This window comes from Coccinella septempunctata, chromosome 3 (genome assembly GCF_907165205.1).
Source record: "Coccinella septempunctata chromosome 3, icCocSept1.1, whole genome shotgun sequence".
In the NCBI taxonomy this organism is placed as follows: Eukaryota; Metazoa; Arthropoda; class Insecta; order Coleoptera; family Coccinellidae; genus Coccinella; species Coccinella septempunctata.
This window is the reverse complement of record NC_058191.1, coordinates 22,114,746-22,133,307: the sequence shown is the minus strand read 5'-3', so window position 1 is coordinate 22,133,307 and position 18,562 is coordinate 22,114,746. Positions and strand designations below refer to the sequence as shown.

General features: G+C 37.2%; 1 protein-coding gene and 1 long non-coding RNA gene across 3 annotated transcripts; both read left to right on the top strand.

Annotated features, from left to right (window-relative positions):
• The first annotated feature begins 50 nt into the window (after positions 1-50).
• Positions 51-10,883, top strand: LOC123309399. Of its 2 annotated transcripts, none has more exons than XM_044892504.1 (4): positions 51-276; positions 371-573; positions 8,630-9,070; positions 10,616-10,883. In XM_044892504.1, the coding sequence occupies exons 1-4, from the start codon at positions 184-186 to the stop codon at positions 10,848-10,850; spliced, it is 972 nt and encodes a 323-aa protein (XP_044748439.1). In that variant the 5' UTR covers positions 51-183; the 3' UTR covers positions 10,851-10,883. The 2 variants fall into 2 exon arrangements, with proteins under 2 accessions (XP_044748439.1, XP_044748438.1); XM_044892503.1 differs by having other exon boundaries at positions 52-276; positions 8,627-9,070.
• Positions 10,884-17,630: 6,747 nt separating this feature from the next.
• Positions 17,631-18,142, top strand: LOC123310044. Its single transcript, XR_006537320.1, has 2 exons — positions 17,631-17,901; positions 18,030-18,142. It is a non-coding gene; the product is annotated as an uncharacterized LOC123310044 (long non-coding RNA).
• The last annotated feature ends 420 nt before the right edge of the window (positions 18,143-18,562 follow it).

The following is an 18,562-nucleotide window of genomic DNA, read 5'->3' as shown; positions in this document are numbered from 1 at the left end:
AAGTCTATGATTACAACATACAAATTTGAGAAGACTTCTTGATAAAAAATTTAATTCATTAATTTTTGACAATTCGACATATAAATCAAAAATACTGTGTATGGAGTCATTTTATGACCGGCTTTCATAAAGTTATCGATTACGTTTTTAGTTCTTCTGAGCTTATGAAAAATTTTGCTAATAATGTTGCACGGAATGATTCCTGCCGCCTTTTTCGCGACGCTACTACGAAGATACCTGGATAGTCTTTCAGAATGTTCCGAATATACAACCCCTGTAAGTATATTATGCAAAGATTATGGAGTTTAGCTCTATAATCTTTGGCTCTGTATGTACCTTCTACCACTAAATAAGTCTCTTCTGGTGGTAGCCTCCGTCCAGTGTTGGTTGTCTGGGAACCTCTGCAGCGATTGCAACTGTTGGTATGGCGATATATGGTCTATCTCGTCTTTCTAAAAAGAAAGTACAACTCCAGGTACCGGAAAACAATGAAATGATCAGGCCTCCGACTCCTCAAAAGAAAGAGCCTAGTTTGCGCGTGAATAGAAAACCAACTCCTAAGAAAGTTACAAGGTACTAGTACAAAGTTTGTAATATTTTTATCAGATTATTCTCGCACCTATAACTAATATTTATCAGCACTTTTGTCTATAATAAATAGACCTATATGTTTATTCGATTTTGAAACCTATCAATAATAGGTATCTTTGCGTTTCATTATTTAACATTCGATTTTTAGCAATGGTGCTCTAGGACAAAAATAACCAACGAATTCGAAGCGGAATTGAAAGAAGAAGCATATATTATAATATTTGCTTATCAATTCGCATTTCACGTGCAGCATATATCCTGCGTTCGGTCGTGTTTCACAACCCAGTCAACCAGTTACAGTCACAGGGAAGTTGTCGGGAATTATTATCACTGCGAAAATGCGACTTCACAATGTTGATTTGAAAAAAAGTCGAGTTATTAATGTCCGCAACATCGCATATCGCATACCTATCGCGGGTAATAACCCAATAGGTACATCACATTGTAGGTCTAAAAAAAGCACCAAAGACAGCAACATTGCAAGTTCTCATGTTGGAAGTTTTCGGAACGATTTTATTTGATAGAATAAACTCTCAAAGTGTATTCCTCTTGGAGTTATATTCATGTTCAATTCGATAATTATTACCATCGTGACAATCAATTTGCATATTATATTTGACATGGTGATCAGATAATCAGATAATAACAACCAAACGGGGTTGAGTCTAATGACTAAATACCGCTTCGGCTTGGTTCTTACAATATCTCATATTATTATGTTCATGTGTATCTGTACACTTTCTATAGGTGGAAATAAAGTCGATTAATTATTATTATGCCTTTAGCCTCGTGGCTTTCACACTCCTCTCCAGAAGAACATTCACTTATCCCAGATATCTCAGATATCAAAAGGATTAAGCTCTGTTGGAGCCCTTTCCAGATTTTCGGGCTCGTGGTGGTGATCGGGTCCGGGTTGCTCCTCTGCTCCCTGCCGTCGGTTGGATTCCTGCTCCACCCGCACTTCCTGTAGGAGCAGACGGTGTTTCTCTGCATTCCCATGTACTTCCGTACAGTTCTCGCCGTTCCCAGCAGTACCGCCGACTGCATGACTCTATAGACATTTTCGTCCAACTGAAGTTTCCTCAAGTTCTCTAGTAGTTTCTTCGGTATCAGGCCTGTAGATGATATGACAATAGGGATGGTGTTAATATCTTTCAGTTTCCACTGTCTTCTGGTTTGTTTATCGAGATCTCTGTATTTTGAAATTTTTTCAGTGTGCCTATCTAGAAGATTGTTATTATTTGGAATCGCCACGTCGATGAATAGTAGCTCTGTCCTCATTGAGCAATATGAGGTCTGGTCTATTGTGGGTTATTTTCCGGTCTGCGAGAAACGTGCGATGCCAGTAGAGCCCGTGATGTTCATTTTCCAATACAGTATCCGGATGTAATAAGGAACTTTTTTCAAACTTAGGAGTTGGTGTTTTAGTGACAATTCTTGGTGAAGAATCTTGGCTACAGCATCATGTCTTTTTTGGTCCTCCGTGTCCACGAACTTCTGACATCCCCTGGTGATGTGCTGGATATAGTGTCTTGTGTCGCACAGCCATAACCACATCAGCTATCGTCCGCCATCGAGGCAACCTTGGCGATATATTTCATGTAGTTGGAATCACCTGATCCTGGATGGCGAGCATGAAGCCCTCTGTGTCAGGAAACAACCTTCCGGAAGTCAAACAGTACCAGTAGTTCGACGCAGATATGTCGACGTAATCATGGTTGACCTCGTTCTGGTGCCTCCCATGCAAAGGTTTGCCAATCAGTTTCTGCATTTTGCTTTCTGCAGAGTGTTCGACTATCAGCAACACAAACTACTCGATGGAGATCTGACGGAGTAGCCTTGCTCAAGAAATATTGTCGAAGTCCTTCAATTTCCTGGGACATACGGTTGGACAAATCAACAATTCCTCTACCCCCAAGATGTTGTGGCAGCTCTGTCCGTTCTATTGAGCTTTTGGGGTGATGTTTATTATGTTTTGTCAGCATCATCTTTATTTTTCTCTGTAAGGCTGCTAAATCGGTGGTGGTCCAAGAGATGATACCGAATGAGTACCTCAGCGCCGAGAAAGCGTAGGTATTAATCGCTTTTATTAGATTCTTGTTGTTGAGGCCAGTTCTCATTATTCTTCTCAATCTTCGGATAAACTCCTTCGTTAGTGTTTTCTTCATCCTCTGATTGATTTTTCTTGCCTGTTTTATGCCTAGATACTTGTATGTGTCTCCTTCCTTTAATGCTTCAATTTCTGCACCTTCCCTGAATTTGAACGTACCATCTTCTATTTTTCCTTTCGTTATATTCAGCTGTCGACATTTTTCTAGTCCAAACTTCATTTTGATGTCTTCCGAGAATCCTTCCACCATTCAGCAGATGCGAAGAGTTTCAAATCGTCCATGATAAGGAGATGATTTAGTTTCATCATAGTTCTACTGCCGCTCTTGATGGCAAATCCTTAGTTCGTAGAATTCAATCTGTGAGACGAGGGATCCAGGGCCATGCAGAACCATAGAGGGCTCAGCGAATCTCCTTGGAAAATTCCGCGTCTTATTGGAATAGGTCCTGTAGTAACGGAGCCATCTGCTGCTTTCATTTGAAGACCATTACGCCAGGTTGATATGGCGTTTTTCAGGAACTCAACAATATTGGGATCCACCTTGTAAATCTTCAAGATCGTCAAGAGCCATTCGTGAGATATGGAATCGAATGCTTATTTCTTGTAGTCTATGTATGCAGCGTGAAGATTTCTTCGCAATGAGAACGCTAGATTGCAGATAACTGAATCAATTAGTTTTTCTTTGCACCCTCGGCTGTCTTTGGTGCATCCTTCCTGTTGCATGGCGATGATGTTATTCCTTTCGCAATGGTTGTGAATTCGGTTTGAAATGCACGATGTGATTAATTTGTACATCGTTGGAAGACATGTGATTGGTCGGTACTTGGATGGATCTTCTGTATTCCTTTGGTCTTTAGGTAACAGGTATGTTATACCATATGTAAAGAATACTGGCATTCTTTCAGGAATTTCAATGACATCATTTATTGCGGAGGTCAATTTGTCATGCATGATCCAAAGTTTCTTGATCCAGAAGTTCTGTAATCCATCAGGCCCAGGTGTTTTCCAGTTGTGTAGTCCTCTGATAGCTGATTTTACTTCTTCAATTGTGATCATGTCATGCTGCATTGGCTTATATTTCATAGCCTCAGATTTTTCATCTTCAATCCATCCGGTATCTCCATTGAACTGAGGTTTCGTTGATAATAGTTCGGTCCAGAATTGTTCAATGGCTTCCTTTGGTGGTAACTTTCCATTTTCTCCATCAGAAGATGTGAGTGACCGGTAGAAAGTTTCTTCCGACTTTTCGAATGAATTATTTTCTCTTTTCCGGCTATTATTGCCTTCATATCTGCTCAGGCGTTCTGCATATACAGACTTAACTTTTGCTTCAGAGTGTCGAGGCAGTGGTGAGCTGTAGCATTCTCCGTATCTCGTCCTGTGTGTGTCCTGTTTCTATCCATGATTTCTTTGGCAGCTTTCACAACTTTTCTTTCGCGAATTCCGTTTAAGTACTCCGTTAATCGTCCAATGTCTCTTCTTAGCCTCTCTGTTTTGTGTTGAAGACGTTTCTGCCATGGTGGCGTATGTAATTTGTGCAATTTTGGACCATCGTTGTTCGTTAGGCGAATTTTCGCCCCTGTTGTTTTCGCTATTGTTAGCGGTGCACAGTAAAAAAACTAGATGCAGATATTCCAATGAACTTCCGTTCTGTAGGTACCTACTTAGGTAAAACATCCTTATTCAAGTTGTCGATTATGAGTGACAGTTTCTTGGATGTATTGAGTCGGGGACGTGCTATTCGATGAAGAGGATCTGTTCCTTCCAGTTCGGCAAAGTACCTATCTTCTCATGTCTGAGTCAACTTGTCGGTAGAGCTCTTCCCTATCTTCCTGGTGTTCAGGTTCACTTGCGTTGCAAGATGGACTTTCAGTATCAATTTCTTCTGGCTGTTGTTGCCCAGGCTTGTGAATTTCATCAGAGGTGTTGGTGTTGCTTTCTATTGCTAGCGGATGCTGAAATTCTTGTTTAATTGCGTCGATTCGGGATGCGCACAATAGTTTCATTCAAGGACGTTGTCCACTTCATGCGCTTTCTAACTAACCCCGCTTGGGTGAGCACTTACTGAATATCTTGCGCTGCACCTTCAGCGGTTCGAGTGGGCAATTGAATTGAACTCGTTGGTTGCTGTTGTTGCTGTAGCTTCTTTTGCAGCAGGAGCCCGATTCCCCAATATCCTGCCACCGACGTCTCGCATGCTGTCATGTCCAGTGCCGGCTCCAGACATGCCCTGACGATCCCCAGGCAGCGACTTGTTTCCGAGGCTTCTCGTTATCACCATTTCCATGGGTTTGTGCTCCCCTTTCTCGGTTTGGGTGAGGGGTAGAGAAATGGGAGCAGAAAGAGCACCCCTATAAAGGATGTGAAAGAGAGAGGAATAAGAAATGGGACTGCGTACAGCAGGCGTGGCTGGCTGCATCGTCTACGTCGTTACGATGGCTACCCGACAGGCCATCTACCAGATAGCTGCCAGGCAGGCCAGACATATGTTATTATTATTATCAAAATTGACCTCAGAGTTCCGATGAGAGTTCTGAGTACCGATCGATAAATTCTACAAAATATGTCAAGAGAATTCAATCGAAATAACTAAGTGTAGTTATTCCGATTGAACAACAAAATTGTTCTGAGATCCATTTTCACCACCATATGATTTTTTTTTACAAATTTTGACCTTAATATAGCTGATAAATTGAAAAGTTTCGTTTTTTCCACTAAACTCTCTTGACATATTTTGTAGAACTCACCTAGCGTTAGTTAGAACACTTATCAGAACTCTTCTGCTATCAATTTTTGCCATCATATGAAATATCGCCTTTTACAATTTTTTATCTTTTTATAGCTGAAAAATTGAAAAGTTTCGTTTTCTCGTTCAAATTTTCTTGACATATTTTGTAGAACTCATCGAGCGCTACTCAGAACTCTCATCATATCTCGTCTGAGATCAATTTTGACCACCATATATGAAATATTTTTTTCGAATGTTTGACCTTATTAGAAGCTGATAAAATGAAAAGTTGCGTTTTTTTCAATTAAAATCTCCTGACATATTTTGGGGAGCTCACCTAGCGCTACTTAGAACTCTTACCAGACCTCTTCTGCTATCAAATTTGACCGCATATGATATATTATATTGATTTTCAGAATTTTCGATTTTTTATAGTTGATGAATTGGCATATTTGTAGAACTAATCGAGCGCTACTCAGAACACTCATCAGAACTCTTCTGAGGTAAATTTTGGCCACCATATATATAATATATGAAATATTTGTTTTTCGAATTTTTGACCTTATTATAGTTGATAAATTAAAATGTATCGTTTGTTCGATTAAACTCTCTCGTCATACTCGTAGAACTCACAGAGCTCTGCTCAGAATATTAGTTTTCAAATTTCTGACCTAAATATTGCTGATAAATTGAAAAGTTTAGTTTGCGCTTAATGAGCGCTATTCAGAACTCTCATCAGAACTCTTCTGAGATCAAGTTTTTCTAACATAGGAAATATTCGTTTTAAAATTTCTGACCTTATTATCGCTGATAAATTAAAAAGTTTTGTTTTTTCTTGTCAAAATCTTAGTGCCACATGCTAAGAATTTTTGCATTTCAAACCATTGTCAGGTAATTATTGAAAGAGAAAAATACGCAAGTGGTAGATTGTTGTGTTTTCATCAATTTGGCGTCGTTATATGAATTATACTGACATGTTGTTACTTTATGGATTTTGTAAGTGCGACGGCCGTGAAGCTACTAGTGAATATCGAAGTTTATATCCGTGTTTCACTTACTAGAAGAAATAATTCGAAGTTGAATAATTCGAAGATGAGTATTTTTCAAAGGCGGTCCTAGACTGAATTTCTGGGGGGAGGGGGTAATGATTGAATGAACAAATCAAATTTCAAATTGAAACTTCAAGTAACAGCCTGTAGGTATCTTGAATAAGAATCATTTGCAGTCCCATAAGCACTTTTTTCTTACAATTGTAAGGAATCTCTAGTTCTCATTTCATTATTATATTATTTTTTGTTAGTTTTTTCCTGAATGAAATTCAAAAAATCGAATTGTTTGTAGTGCTCTGGAGGGGAGGGAGTAATTGCTCCCCCTTTACCCCCCCCCCCGTAAAACCACCTATGGTAATTCTATCATTTCTATTTTAATCGATGTAATCAAATGTGGAACCCCTACATTCATGTATTGGATGGAATAAGATGCAGCCCAATAAGTCATGTCACTGAGAACACCTGCGCTATCGACAAGTCAATGGGCCATATGCATAAAGAAGTAGTGAATGCTTTCACTTCAGTTTATTGAAAGGAAACTATACACTTTATAAGCAACTGACAAAGATAGTATTATAGTAAAAGCAAATGCTTTTCTTTATGCATACGACTCATTATGTGCAAATATTTGGCACTGGCCCATACTCGTTCCTACAGTGACTATATACCCCCACAGTGGCGACATAAAACTGTCAAAAATCCGCCATATGTCAAGGCCGTAGACAAATAATCATATTATAGAAATAATAATATAGATAAGAATGTAAGGAAGGTTTTTAACGGCATTCAGACATGAATTGAATTCTGAAAAAAGTACCACCCAGAGCAGGATTCGAACCTACGACCCCCCGATTACCGGTCAGGTACTCTCCCAACTGAGCTACCCGGGCTGACGTGAGGATGGTTTCCAGACAATGCAGATGGATCCTCACGTCAGCCCGGGTAGCTCAGTTGGGAGAGTACCTGACCGGTAATCGGGGGGTCGTAGGTTCGAATCCTGCTCTGGGTGGTACTTTTTTCAGAATTCAATTCCTGTCTGAATGCCGTTAAAAACCTTCCTTACATTATATTTCCAGACATTGAAACTATCATTACAATAGATAAGAATTTCTATGCAAATACCATTCATTTTGACGTCTGACAAAACATGGCGGATCAACCAATAGTAAATGAGACAGCCTATGTCGCCACTATGGGGGGTATATAGTCACTGTACTCGTTCCCTGAAATTTTCATGAAGATCCATGCAGGCTTTCATGAGTTATGGCTATTGAAAGTTTTTGACAAAATACATAAAACATCCTGTATCTCTTGAACGAATATAATTCGGACATTTTTCGAACACTGATTCAGACCTACTAAATTGTCCTGCATCTGCTCTGTAAGCCTGACAATTATTCGTGAAACACCCTGTATTGTATTTAGTTCACAGACGGACAGGAAAATTTGATTTTGACTACGGATTTTTCATTACGAATCATAATCACCATTTTCTGCTTGAAATTTGGAAATTATAGTCATTTGAGAAAAATAAAAAGTTATATTTCCTATAGAAAGGAGCGCCTAAAAATTCTAGCCATAACTGAATGAAGCAGATTAGAACTGAATGCCCTGATAGATATCAGACTGCCCTGATGGGCAGTCCATATTATGTGAATTGAACACTATTGCAGATACAAATACTTAGGCGATTTAGGTAATTATTTTTTCACCACTGCCCTATTCAAATGATAATACTTCGGTTGGTACCCTGAAACTTTTCCTTTTAGTATACTCTATAGTAATTTCAAGGGGAACCATTTTTGATCATTTGCATGACTTCAGAGCTATTTTCTGTGAATTGTTTTTGAAGAATTTTATGTTGATTCCTTCACGACATTCTACCTTTTTCATTCAATTATTTTATCACTTGATTATACCTTCTATTACTTTGCAATTATTAAACTGCTTTAAACTAATGCTCTCTTAACTGTTTTATATTATTAACTTTTAAATGACTTTTATGTAACTTTTTGCACTAGTTTTTTAATTCTTGTGGCTTTTTCGCCCCTCGAAACATGTTGAGTATTAATTAAATCACCTAAGCATTTGTATCTAGAATAGTGTTTCATTCACCTACCATATAAATAAAACAGCTTGTTTTTTCAGAAGACCGCACAGAAAGGGTAAGAAGTGGTTCATGAAACACATGAGACACTATAAATCAAAATACGGACGTCAGATCGGTAAATTCATGAATCAGATCTTGGGTGTGCCATTTACTGAACCTTCCATAACAGAACCCTTGGATCTGGGTGGGTCTGACGAAGATGACTGCGAAGAAGATTCATCTGAGGTTTTCGACATTTCATCATATAACGAGGATACCGATGATCGATGCGCTATTGCAAATAAAACTTTCATCGAGGAAAACAAGATGACACCGCCCAAAGAGCTTTTTGATGATAACTACGAAGACATGAATAATGAACCTGACACACACGCTGATACTGTTAGAAAAAAAAACAGTTCCTTGGACTTGAAGGACCTTCTGAGGGATAATTTCGAGATGCAGAAAAAGAGACGAAACGAAAGAAGGGAATCTTCTGGAAGGTTAGTAAACAAACAACCAGTACGTGTTTCTATTAAATTACAGTTGAAGGTATTATTATAATTTTGTACATCGTGTTATGAGCTTGATAAGCACGATAAGCACGATAAGCAAATCCATTATTTCAAATAATTCCAATAACGTCCTTTTGTAATTGAACCGAATAGTTGTTTTCCTAAAATGTGCGGTAGTGCGGAAAGTGATACTTTCCCCCACACCCCCACGCGACTGCCGTTGACTGAGTAAGACACTTTACGCATAAGTTGGAAACACTCTATTTCTCTACGACAATAATTTCTAGATTTTCCTTCACCCATTTCAGTTTTCGTAATATCACTCTCCCAAACTAGTGCGACAAAAAATCACCTTCCACAAATAGCAGGAAAGAATAGTTATTTTCCTAACAAGTGTGGAAAGTGATACTTTCCCGAATGAAACTACCGTTGCCCGAACGATGCGAAGTAGATTTCTGGCAAGTAGTTGAGTGTAAATGACAGAATTCAATTTACTCTATAATATTTGAGTGCGGGAAAAACACCTGCTATTTTTCGCACCGTTCGGAAAAGTGATTATTTGCAACTTGAAATGCGTGCGAAAAAAGGGCTGAACGTGCACGCTTGTATAAAATAGTTATTTTCCTAACAAGTCTGGAGAGTGATACTTTCAGATATGTAGATTTAAAAAACTGAATGAAAAAATTTTGTTCGACTTCTAGGATTATTCTTGGGAATACTGGACGAATCTCACTAGATCGTTCCTTCAGCTTTGGCTTTGATCTCGGGTAGATAATTAGGTAAAGCATAAATTAGGTATAGTTTGACGAAAGAGTTGATGACGGAATCTTGAAACTCAATGCCTACTGCTAATTCACACAATATTAGCTGATACTCAAATTGTCATGCTGTATATGTGCATTATTTAATTGATATAGGTACTATAAATTTCTTTGAAGTGAAGGCCACCACTACTATTATACAGAGTGTCCCAAAACTAGTGAATCAAACGTCACACCACGATAGAGTAGATCAAATACTATCGAATGACACCAACATTAGTTGAGCGAAAATGTACCGTTTCTGAAAAAATCTAACCTGAAGTTGCCGATTTTCGAACAATTTTTTCAATCACAAGGCCAATTTGTGATTAAGGATAGCGTTTTTCTCCCATATTGTCACCCCTATAGAGGGGGTTTATTCTGAGTAATATAAGTCATGTAGAAAAACAATTGTTTTAATTTACATTTACTTAGGTTATCGATTAACTACTTGAAAAAATTTCAATTAGGGGAGATAAAACAATAATCTTAGTTCAATATAATTTAAAATCGATATCCTTTTTCACAAACTGGCCCTGTGATTAGGAAAAATAGTTCAAAAATCAGCAACTTTAGGTATTTTAATAAAATTCTGATTATTTTGGAAACGGTACATTTTCGTTGAACTAATGTTGGTGTCATTCGATAATATTTGGTCTACTCTATCGTGGTGTGACGTTTGATTCACTAGTTTTGGGACAACCTGTATATTGGCTTTCTTATTTTTTCTCAGCTTCCAAAGCCGATCTTCAACAGGAAGTTACCTCTCGAGATGTAGTGAAGACACTTTGATCCGCCATAGCAGATCATCATCTAAAAAAAACATTTTGTCATCCAAAAGGAGCAGATCGTCTAGTAGATCAAGATCAAAAAAGAGCAGTAAAAGATTCAAGAGCAAAAGGCAACGATCAACCAGTATACCGAGAAAGACGAGAAGCGGAAGATGCTACAACAATTCCATTTCATGATGTACTAAGGTCAATATAGAATCCTAAAGTGGATTTTGTTTTGTTTTTATCCTTACTAAAGTTTATATCCCAAAAAAATAAGTTGAAATAAAATCGGCAACTTAGTTTTTCAAAGATTATTACTAATGTCTTATTATTCGTACTGATGTGTGAGAAATTTATTCTTGTTTGAAAGTCCTTATAGTTTTTTATAATATATAAATATAAGTCAGATATGATGTCTTATACAACAAAGAGAATTGTCGTAGTGGAATCACTGTTCGTTGTTTCTTCTTTCGTCTATACGAGGGAAACAATGATCAGATATTTCTCGTCCTATACAATTTAAAACTTCAACACCCAGTCATTGAGGAATGAAATTGACAGAGTCACATTTTTTTATGAACAATTAAACTTGGCATTGCTAGTTACCGAACAGTAAGTAGTTCTCAAACGAATTAATTGAAAGAGAAAAAATCCAAAATTATCCGCCGATGAGTTCGTTCTGTCGTGTTGAGTCATGGTGTGGTGGCACAGCAATATTCGTCAGAAAAGTGCTGCCCTTGACTTCCAAATAAAATCATTTAGCATAGAGAAAACAATTGAAAAAGTAGCAGTGACCAACTTTGAGTCTCGTTATGATCGGCCGCCGTCTGGAGATTTTTCAATTTTCACGTCGGTGCTCACACCGGTGCTGAATGGCTGTTTTGGGAATTCAGCAGACAAGATGATATTCATTGGGGATTTTAACGTAGATAATATTATCTTATTAAGACGTCAAACATATCTTAAAGAACTGTTCAGTATGTTTGGTTTTGATATCGACGTCATCACCTTTCCAACGAATTGCTGAATTGCACCTTCTTTTCTATTTCTTCTTGGTCTTGACTATATTTGAACAGATGCATCCCACGTCAATAAATGTACCATTAGCTGCTTAGATAATATCTACACAACTCGAAAAATGACTATAAAAAAACTGGATTTTTTTAATTTTCAATAGATTTTTCCTGAAAAGAAACTGAGAATTGAAACACGAAGAAATATGTTGAGGAAAAAAAACAATTTTTGAAATAACGAAAGATGAAAAACTTGTTAAAAAACAAATAGTGAAAAAAGTGAGATCAAAAGAGCAGAAACAAAATTCTTCAAGCGTAAATTAAACTAAGGCTGTGTGATCCTTGATCGAACAGGAAACTGGGAAGAAAAAGGGACATTCTATGGCTGACATCGATATGAATACGTTTTTCACTTTAGTTGGAAAGAAAATTCAGGACAACCATCAGAGCAATCATATGAACTATTACAAAATGTTTCAGGTTCTATGTTTTCCGCACCAATCACAGATGTGGAAGCATTAAATATAAAAGTGAAAATGAGAAACAAGTACACTAACGGACCCTTTTATAACCAACCTATTAATTTTAAAAATTGTCGTACTGTCAATACAGAAAAAACTGTTTGGAAACAGTTCTCTGTTTTATAATTGAAGGGCGCGAAATTCGAATTCTATTCCTTCTATTCAATTTCAATATCGACTTTGTTGAGACTGGGAAACAAACAGCCTGAGCGACAAAACAAAAGTATGGTTTTGTTTTGTGACCAGGATGTTTTCATCTGAACATTGTTTGGAATCAATTGATATCAATGAAATACGCCGTCGGATGTGCCATATTTTTATTTGCAATGAATAAAAAATTAACAAAAATTTAAAATTATGGACAACAAATAGAGCTTTGACTAATACACAAAAGTATATAGTTGTTTTGAATTAATAAACTAAGTTGATTTTGTATAATTTATATGAGAAATTAATATGAACCAATATTCAATATACCATCATAGCATACACATTTCAGTTACTTACAGAATTTTCACAGAATTATAAGAACCACAATTGGCGAATCCAAAAATCTAGACGCCCTCTGCCGACTGAATTACGAAACTACTTTGTCAGTACTGCAAAGTCAAAACAAGTTTAGTTCCTTATGATTTTTCTTATCTCACGTTGTCCAACAAAGTATTAAAACAATTATTTGGAGAAGTTATATTGGGATTATTGTCTGGGTTTCTGAATAGAAATATTGATTCCGAAAAAATATTGGAAAAGGTATTTATACCAGTGCTTTCAACATGCAGGAGTTAGGTTAAACGATTTTTCTTTGCGAGAGTTTTCAGTTTTCTGCTAAATTCAATCGACGATTTAGAAATACAATTTCATAATTTTCGTACTTCCAAATGAAATCTTTATCTCATCTGTAGAACTTGTTCCATGAGCTGAATCATATTTATGTCTCTTGAGATTTCAGTATGAGGAATACCTATATCATAACATGGAATTGAAATACTTCAAATAGAAACTTCACAAACTCAGTATATGCTGCCTCAACATTATTAGCTAGGTTTAATTCAAGAAAGAATCTGTGAAATAATAGGATTTTGTGTCTAGGTACGGTGGATCACCAATATATCGCTCGATTTTATTCCACAATTCATCCTTTTCGAATGAAATATTTCCAAATATGTTGGTCTTTCTTTACGAAACTAAATCAATCAATTCAATTCCGATAAATATCTAGATTTTCTAGAAAAACTCTGTTAGGCCGTACAAATCTCGAAAAAAGCACTGACAAACGTCAAAGTTTGTTTTCATTTCGCAGCGCCCTCAACGGTAATTGGATTCGCGAATAAAAGAAAACCATACAAGACCTGATGTTAGTCCATCAGTATGACATAATCATAGACATAGACACATGGACTGAGCAATGTCAGCATGAAATTGGTTTTTTTTATAGAAAGAGAGAAATGATCGTCGGGAATTTACCTGTCTCTTTTTTGTTCACATAGAGGTGAGTGTAGACCAATCAAAATTCTAGAAAGAGACAACTGCATTCCCGACGTGCGTTTCTCTCTGTCACTTTTTTTGACCGTATTTGATGCATAGATAGAAAGGGAAGGCACTGTCCATGTCTATATGTCTATGGACATAATATACAAATTGATTAATGAATTAACCTTCACGCCCTGTAAATTTGATACACTTCGGAGCACTGAAAATAACAATCAATGAATGACCGAGTCACCATGTTACCAGTTTAAGTGGCGGCTCGTGGTCATGAGAGCTGAGGAGGCTAATAGTTTTCGAGGAGTGTTGGAACAAACTCTTATCAGTCAATAAAGTATACTTCTTCAACATAATGAAAAGTTGTCAGTTCTAAGATTAATTTTGAATGCAAGAGGATGCTATATGCTCCTTTTACTTGTTATGCCTTTCGATAGATCGCGGTAAATTTTTCAAATCTGAAAACCCCGTTTTGAACCATGAAGTATATTCTGTTTGATGAGAAAAAAGAAAATATGGCCAGCAAAATAATTTTTTCCGTTTGATCGATCCAGTAAACCAATCACATTTATCGTACCAAACAACACTGAAACTTCTATTCTGACGCTTTCGGTAGACTTTAGTGTAATTAAATTTGGTGGAGGTCTTGTAAAGGTTTTAACAACGTGTACAGTTAATTCTCAATATTCAATTCCATTTTATTTTTTGATCCGTATCAGTACTTACCCCTAACGCCCTAACAAAACAACCTATCTCAACAAGAATATATCACAAATTTCCCGAAGTTCCAGTTCTCCACGTTACATTCAAATTGAAAATTGAAATCATAACAACTACCGCCGGACAACGCCCCTACCGTCGGAGATCAAGCGAATATAGTCGAAGACGGCACGAAAGAATCAATGGAGAACAGGGGAGCTGTGCCTCCTCTGGTACATTTTACGGGCGGATATGGTACAGTAAGTCAGCTGAATTCTTGTTTGGCTAGTACGTGAGTCCAGAGAACGTATGCGTGAGTTACACTATCAACGGAGGCAGCAGGCCCAACAGCCTCCGTCCGAATAGGCAGTACCTACTAGGAAATATTCACATTCGACGCGGCGGACGCGTACGCAGCCGGTGGATTGTATGATTGTTATGCTGGATTTTTATGAGCGGAGGACCGAAAAATGAACTAATTTTTATCTGAATATCTAGTTCAGGTGTTCGGAAAATTTATATGCAAATTACTTTCTGAAAATGAGGACATGCCCGAAGTGAATGTATTTTAGCTCTAAGCTTTATGAGGAGGCTTAGCCTCCCTTGCCTCCTCTGACGAGCCGCCCTTGCCAGTTTTAGAACATACATCCATTTTCCACAATAAAGTGAAAAACTTAATTTTGGAAAATCCATTTTATTTGATCCACAGTTCTTCGGACAATGATTTTCGAACGATATTTAGAGGTTTTCACCAAGAAATTATGATAATAATGATAATAATGATAATCATGAACTAGAAAGAGCTAGATATAAACAAAAGGCGGTAGGAGAATCAAAACATTCAAAACCTCTCTTGGTAAAATGAGCCCTTTATGGGTTCATTATTAGAGGTCGTTATGAGCTGTTATTTTGTTGAGTATCAACTGAGATAGGACTTGGGACCCGTTTTGAGATCTGATTGTTAATACGGGCCTCAAGGTGCGCCTACAGATTACTCTGACGTGACGTGGGACCACGTCATAATGCGCATGATTCAAATATATGTGGGAATGCATCGGATAATGGAATCTGACCCAACGCGCCTTATGACGCATGAGACGAATATCCAAGAGCGGTTAAAGATATAATTCAGAATGACAAAAACTGAATTCTATCATATCCTAAGCTTAGTTGGTCCGAAAATAGACAAATGCTCCACTCAACTCAGGGAAAGCATTCCGTCTGAGATACGACTTGCAGTTTGCTTGAAGTGAGTGCTGACGGACATTTGCGAGGAAAATAAATTATGGCAGTAGCTTCAAAAATGTTTCAATTTTATTGATTTATTTTCACAAGTTAATGAAATTTTGTTGCTCTCTTTCTTGCTTTGTGCCTGAGAAGGTTTGGTCCACTGAGCAGTCCAAGCTGTGCTCAGATGGCGTAAGAGATGGTGAAGAGGGGTATTGCTGAAATGATTCCGTCCTATGACTAGAGTTCTCGGGAAATGATCTCCTACGTGCGGCTTCCAACGCTGCCCCCAAAACAATATTGCCCACTTCCATTTTCACCCGTATCTTTTATCATTTATTTCACATTATGTCAAAGTAATCTCGATCTCATTATTCACTATTTGGATGAAGACATAGTATCTAAAGAAAGTGCCAAATTTCTTGACATCTAATTGGACAGTGGTTTGAAGTGGTCCACTCACAGTGATTCATTGTGTAATAAGCTCAAAAGTTCTTATTTTGCTATAAGTGAGGTAAAAAATCTTTTTCCTCCTTAAACTCTGCAAAATATATATTATGGTTTATTTTATAGCCAGTTATCATATAATGTTCATCTGTGGGGAAATTCCTCGGATGTTGGCTGGGCTTTCATACTGCAGAAACGCATTCTGCGTATGATGTAGAATATACCTCCACGTCAGTCATGCAGAACATTGTTTGTTGAAAGGAGTATCCTCACCTTGTACCCCATTTTCATACTCAAATGCCTTTTGTATGTGAAAGAAAATGAACAAAGCATGATTAAACTAACCAGCTTTCACAATCATAAAACTAGAGGTGAGGGATTGCTATATATCCCCAAACCAAACATAGAACTGCTGGGTTTGAAATGTCTCCCATGTACCAGTCCGTAAAGCTTTACTATCATCTACCATATAGTTTAAGAAATCTTAATTATAAGGAAAAATGTTATTATACTGTAAGTGAATACTTATGATTGTATCAGAACCTAGGTCATTTGGTATTTTGACTAACTTGTCCTATGCATGTATAAAGTTGTCCAAAAGGATCAATAAATTATTATTATTAAACTTCCTTATATACTTCTTTATATACTTTCCGAGATACTTTCTATACCACTATACTGCTTTACTCAATGCACGGGCGTAGCCGGGGGGGGGGGGTTTGGGGGTTCAAACCTCCCCCGAAATAATATAGGTACATAGTATTAGTTTCAAAGAGTCTCACTTTATATGTCAAAATCAGAAAAATTTCATTTCAAACCCCCCCTGAAACTCAACCCTGGCTACGCCTATCACTCAATGGTTATGTACCGACTACTTTCTCCATCGTTTTCAATAGAAACAATGTTCAACAAATTGGTCTGAAAGATCGGGGATCAGTACCATCTTTCTACCCAATTTTTTATATGGAAGTTACTTTTTCCCTTCTGCATTTTCTAAGTATATATGACCCCATAAGTTCTAAGCAACTTCTGCTCAAATTCAAGAGATGCGGAAGCTTCTGAATATTTCCTTCTGCTGGAGTACTGGGAAAATTACATCTAAAGAAATGTGATTGTGACTGTTGATTGTTCTCATTATGTTAAGATTGGGCCTGAAGATGACCTCCTAAGAGGTCAAAACATGTTGTTACATTACATCAAAGTGTTTGAAGTTGACACAGAATTGTTCCTTTCGTTATGAATATTACATCCACTCTTGATGATTTAAATAGTGAAAAGCAGTTTATTACCCACTCCAACCTTTGTCACGTGAATATTTTCTTAGCAATTTCCCAATCTTCCTTACGAGAAATCTTGGCCTATATCGATGTATCGATATCTACTAGTTATGGGTTCACTGCCCAGGAAGACCGTTTTGAGAGACTTTTGGGTTCTCATAAACCTTCACATTCAAGGCAAAACCACAGTAAAAATTTGTTGGTTTCTTGGTTCGTCCCATGCTCGTGGATCAACGAAGATACTCGGTCTGCATATTGCCCTACCTACACGATGTCATTACCATCAAGTTTTAACACTTTTCTTTACGAGTTAGTATTGTATTTCGAGAGTCGATTTCCTTCAGTTATCGGTACATATTCAATACGGTCGGGCCGAGTGTGTGTGTGTTTTTTACAATGACAGCTATAAAGAGATCGACCTCATCACCTTATATTCCTTTTCCTATTCAATTTCCATTATTACTTTCGATGGAATCTAAGCAGAACACTACTGACAAGAGTGTAGAAAATGAAACTACCCTCTAGTGCAACAGTTTCGTCAACATTTGGTTATGATAAATTAAAAATCTTGTCGAACTTAGTGAGTACATCCCTGTACATATTTTATTTGAAAATGACACATAATACACATCCTCTGAATACCGAGTAAAGTAACGGGGAGCTTTTTTTTGTCTGAAAAGCTAATGAATGTAGAAATTTTTTTTGCAGATCATTTTAGATGCTTGTTTTCAACTTTTCGTGCTTTTAATTATCATTTCTTTTTGGTTTGGAATGGTGCTATCTTAGATTTTTCATGATCGGTGATGTTATTTTTGAAATTAGTCAATTAAGGACATGCACAATCTGTAATCTTTAAATGACACTATATTTTTCAACCACATTTCGCTGGTTTATTCGTAATACTTTCGGAAAAAATTGTAAGCGGCATGTGGAAAGCAACAAATCAACAGAGTGTTTTCAAAGGTGAGTGTTTTTTGTTGACAGAAGGTAGAACTCATCAAATTTTATCATTCATCATTTCACCCAAAATTGCATTCATTAAATGTTCAAGGTGGCGGACTTATAATCCTCCTAAGTTTAATGCCGCTCGTCGCGGGAAAAATCAAATATATTACAGAATCGTCATTGTATATCTACAATGGATCTAAACTATCTGATCGATTGCTGGGTGTTTTATGAAAAAATTGATAAAAGGTGAAAACAACGAGTTACTGTAGGTATTGAAATTCTTGGAATATAGA